This window comes from Stegastes partitus, unplaced genomic scaffold (genome assembly GCF_000690725.1).
Source record: "Stegastes partitus isolate 25-593 unplaced genomic scaffold, Stegastes_partitus-1.0.2 Scaffold1886, whole genome shotgun sequence".
NCBI classification, from domain to species: Eukaryota; Metazoa; Chordata; class Actinopteri; family Pomacentridae; genus Stegastes; species Stegastes partitus.
Genome location: NW_007579617.1, coordinates 176,121 through 180,878, shown reverse-complemented (window position 1 = coordinate 180,878; position 4,758 = coordinate 176,121). Strand labels below are relative to the sequence as shown.

The following is a 4,758-nucleotide window of genomic DNA, read 5'->3' as shown; positions in this document are numbered from 1 at the left end:
TGATGGAGGTACAGGGCTGATGGAGGTCGCTTCACTCTGCTGCAGCTGCTTGCAGTGTTCAGGTGAGGACAGGTGGGGAAAACGTCACACCCTCCAACAGTGTGGTTGGTGAGCAGACCCTGGAATGTGGACGTCGACCTGCTCGTTCAGCATGTTGTCGCTGTGGACTGAAGACAATGATTGACCAGGTGACTGACACACCTGACGCCTGTCCTCAGCAGTTTGCTGACATCAGCTGCAGTCACATGTTTCCAGTTCTCATTGGTTATTGATTTGACATTATAGTCTGCAGAAGAAGAGGGCTGCATTTGAATCTGCCGACGGCGCCCCCCGCAGGTGGGAGAGGCTCAGTCAGTCAGTCTCGATGAGATTAGATTAGATTGCACTTTATTTTTCTCCACCAATGGGGAAACTCACCCTGATACAGGAAGGAGCACGAAGAGTGATCTGAAGAAAAGAGAACCAATAAAGTGCAGGCAGAGCTGAGAAATAAAGGACAATCACTTCTAATAACTTGTTTAACTGTAAACTAAATGTTATAATTCATCCTACATCCACCCAACCGGTGGAGGCAGATGGCCGTCCCTCCCTGAGCCTGGTTCTGTCGGAGGTTTTTTTCCCCTGTGGGGGTTTTCGGTTCCGTCCCACCAGCAGACTGCTGAAGCTTATAGAGAATCCAGATGTTTGGATTGTTGGGTGTTTCTGCCTTTGTTCAGCGCCATGAGATGACTGTTGTTGTAAATATGCGCTATACAAATAAAACTGAATTGAATTGAATAGAAATGAGCTCCACACTGTTTGCCCTGTAGATCCACATCATGATACCAACGTGTTGGTTTGTTCTCTGCTCAGATCTTTGGTTTGATCACACAGTCAACAGAGCACACAGGTTCTGATTTTAGTTCAGATAGTCCAGGTCAACGGAGGCAGTACAGAATCTGCAACAAGACGACGTGTTCTGGTGATGGACGTTTGTTCATTGAAGCGTGACTTCCAGGGTTAAGGGCCAGTCGTTCTCTCTCTCTCTCAGCAGGTGATGTAAGGCGATGCTCGCTCGGCCACCATGGCCAGTGTCACGCTGCGGTACTTCTGTTATGGCTGCCTCGTCACCTCGGCCACCTGGTCCATCCTCCTCTTCCTCTACTTCTCTTTGGGGGCGGAGCCTGGCCGCAGGACCCCCCTGCAGCATCGCAGCCAGCCAATCACCAGGGACCTGGCTGATCGCGGGGTGGGGCATCGTCCTCTGCCGGCCAATAAGGGAGCAGAGCTGTCCCCGGAGATGGGTGAGTGGCTGTGGTGTGTTTAGGAGAATAATGATCATCGTCGTCAGTCGATGAGTGAATGCGAGGTTCTAGTTCTGAGAAGATGTTGGACAGTAAATCATGACACCAGAGCTCCACGTGTCTTGTTTTGACATGTGTCCAGGTGTTTGCGTTTAACTCTCCCTGAGGTCCAAACAGAGACCCTTCACCTGGAATCTCATTTTGGAAAGTAGAACAAGTCACAGACCGATGTTGCTGTTGTGAACAAACTGTTGTGCTTTATTGCCATCACGCCACACTTTAGGTGTATGTCCGGGGTCCTTGTAGGTCCTGTAGGTCCAGGGTCCCTGTAGGTCCAGAGTCCCTGTAGGTCCTGTAGGTCCTGTAGGTCTGGGGTCCCTGCAGGTCCGGGGTCCCTGTAGATCCTGTAGGTCCTGTGGATCCGGGGTCCCTGTAGGTCCTGTGGATCCGGGGTCCCTGTAGGTCCTGTGGGTACGGGGTCCCTGTAGGTCCTGTAGGTCCGGGGAGGCCCCTGGCCTTGCTGTGAGTCCTTGAGAATGAAATGATTTCAAACGGAAGCGGGGCAACGGGAACCACATGTTCCGCTGCTGTGAATGTTGCTGCCCTGTATGTGGTCTGAGTGCTGCTGACCGTCTGTCCACAGGGATGATATTCAATGAGGCGGATCAGGAGGTCCGGGACACCGGCTATCATCGACACGCTTTCAACGTCCTCATCTCCACCAGGCTGGGCTACCACAGAGAGCTGCCTGATACCAGAGACTCCCAGTAAGAACCAGCTGATACTGAACCAGACATGTCAGGGCTGACCCGACTGGCGATGGCTGCTCATTGGCCGCTACTTAAGGATTGGACGTGTGTGACAGCTGCCACATGGCGTCTCCTTGGAAGCAGTTCAAAGTCGATAAGCATTTTCACTAAAGAGCAATAAAATGCAATCAGCAACGAGGACACGCCCGTTAAACATCACCTGTCACATGATGCTAAACGGCATCAGCTCACAGTAATCACATTACTTGTAGGGAGAGCAGAGTATGTCCTCTCATAAACGATAAAAGAAACCCTTAAAAAACCCACTATGTTTAAAATTCTGGCTTCAGAGTAGAAACTCAAAGAACCAAAGTGAGTCCAGCTGTGGTTTCCATTTACCTGCATGAACATGGTTCTACAAGGAGCTGAGAACAGCAGAACCAGTTCTGGACCTATGGACTGTGTCTGTCTATGTCTGCATCACAGCTCCACGTAGAGCAGCAGAACCCCTCCAGCAAAGAGCAGCTGGATGAAGCAGAGTGAAGAACTGAGTGGACTCTGGTCTCCTCCATGCTGAGGAGGACTGAGTCTGAAGGAACCAGAGAAGCTCAGGAATGAAAGATGGACTCACTTTGAAGATATTGTTTTGGCCTTTTAGCTTTACCAGATAGGACAGAGAGAGAGATGGGGCCGTGGGGGAGAAGAATGGGGGAAGGACCTGCAGCAAAACATCATGAGCAGGACTTAAACCCACGACCACTGCGTCGGGGACTAGAGCCCCTGTAGATGGGACGGCAGCTCAACCAGGTCAGCTACAGCGGCACCGCAGATGGACTCACTGCAATTTAGTTCCTGCTGTGGACCCTGAATTTAATCTATGGATGTGAGCTGGTAGTTGTTATCTGATATCAGAGACAGTACTCTGCTGTTCTACTCAGAGGTAATCTGATTACTGTGAGGGGATGCAGTTTAGAGCCATTAAAGTGATATTGCACAGCTGTAGACTGTATATTCACATACACGTTCTTGCATAGTTCATGTGTAGTGCCAACTTGCCGTGATGTCATGTGACCCGACCCGCCAGTAATGCGAGATCTTGGTTCTCTGTGTGTAAAACGAAACCGCCTCTTTGCTGATAGTAAATCTGTCTCAGGTGTCGGGATAAGTCGTATCCTACAGCTCTACCTTCTGCCAGCGTCGTGATCTGTTTCTTCAATGAGGCCTTCTCTGCTCTGCTGAGAACCGTCCACAGCGTGCTGGACCGAACGCCGGCCTACTTGCTGCACGAGATCATCCTGGTGGATGACCACAGTGAGCTCGGTAACGCCCAGGGAAGGATGAGCTGAATACTGTCATTTGATTTGTTCAGTGTTTGTAGGTGATGCTAACATGATATAGATAGTCAGTGTCAGTCTGACGTTACCTGTGAACGGACATGCTCAGGACAGTAATTCCATGTCTGTCTGTTGGTCCAGAGGAGCTGAAAGACAAGTTGGACCAGTATGTCAAGGAGGAGCTGCAGAGGAAGGTCAAACTGGTGAGGAACCAGAAGAGGGAAGGACTCATCAGAGGACGCATGATAGGAGCCTCACATGCTACAGGTACGTCCTCCATCCTTTGTTTGTCTCCTTGCATTTTTTCTTTATTTAGTCACCTTTATTTCTTGTATACTGGCTCTACACAAATATATCCTGAAACAAGACCACATTGTGCTTTCATAAATCCTCACATCCTTACTGCCTGCATGCCACCTTCAAAGTACAGGAGGATTCACCTGTCTGTGTGTCCAGGTGAGGTGCTCGTCTTCCTCGACAGTCACTGCGAGGTGAACCAGGCGTGGCTGCAGCCTCTGCTGGCCCCCATCCAGAAGGACCGCCGCACGGTCGTCTGCCCCGTCATCGACATCATCTCCGCCGACACGCTCGCCTATTCACCCTCCCCCATCGTCAGGGGCGGCTTCAACTGGGGGCTGCACTTCAAGTGGGACCCCGTCCCCCCTGCTGAGGTCAATGGGCCGGAGGGCGCCACAAGACCCATCAGGTAACCAGCTGACCGACCCGTCATGTGACCAGCTGACCGACCCGTCATGTGACTAAGTGATCAGTTGACCTCTGGTGCTCCCCCCTCAGGTCTCCTACGATGGCAGGCGGGCTCTTCGCTATGAACAGGAAGTATTTTAATGAGCTCGGCCAGTACGACGCTGGCATGGACATCTGGGGTGGAGAGAACCTGGAGATCTCCTTCAGGGTGAGTTAGAGGAACAGTGAGAAGATTTACTGATGCTGGTGAAGGCCTCGCTGTTTACAATTGACAGATCTAGGGTTCTACTGAGTCTAGGATCCACAGAACCAGTGTTGTGCAGAGCTATAGCAGTTCCTCTTAAATCTTTTCCCTGGGTGTGTCCTTTTAGTTTGGTGGATGGGACCTTATCTACCTTATCATATCCCAGGTCTCCTGTAGAACAAACACATCTGCATCTCCGAACTCTTTGCTGAAGTCTGACCTCCTTCAGAGGTTGCAGTTCACAAAGTTGCAGTCAGGGTAAAAAACTATATGTATATACAGCCGTGACTCAATAACCCGACACTAAATGTAAAACCTTCTTCTATGTCGGATATCGAGGCTGTTGGATTGTCCAGACGGAGGTCCAGATACGAGGAGGGCTTGATGCTGGAAGGCTCATTAGTTGTTCATTATTGTTCATAGTTGTTATAATAACTAGTGTG

The 4,758-nt window shown here is 50.5% G+C and overlaps 1 protein-coding gene across 3 annotated transcripts in view; it reads left to right on the top strand.

Moving 5' to 3' along the window:
* Positions 1-4,758, top strand: part of galnt11 (UDP-N-acetyl-alpha-D-galactosamine:polypeptide N-acetylgalactosaminyltransferase 11 (GalNAc-T11)) — a 12,783-nt gene that overhangs the window by 1,124 nt on the left and 6,901 nt on the right. For 2 of the 3 annotated variants that reach the window (XM_008302819.1, XM_008302818.1), the window contains exons 2-7: positions 1,034-1,283; positions 1,927-2,050; positions 3,186-3,352; positions 3,508-3,633; positions 3,823-4,072; positions 4,162-4,279. In XM_008302819.1, the coding sequence (XP_008301041.1) occupies positions 1,064-1,283; positions 1,927-2,050; positions 3,186-3,352; positions 3,508-3,633; positions 3,823-4,072; positions 4,162-4,279 (1,005 nt within the window). In that variant the 5' untranslated portion in view covers positions 1,034-1,063. Of the gene's footprint in view, positions 1-1,030; positions 1,284-1,926; positions 2,051-3,185; positions 3,353-3,507; positions 3,634-3,822; positions 4,073-4,161; positions 4,280-4,758 lie in introns of all 3 variants that reach the window. The other variant, XM_008302817.1, reaches the window with a different exon arrangement.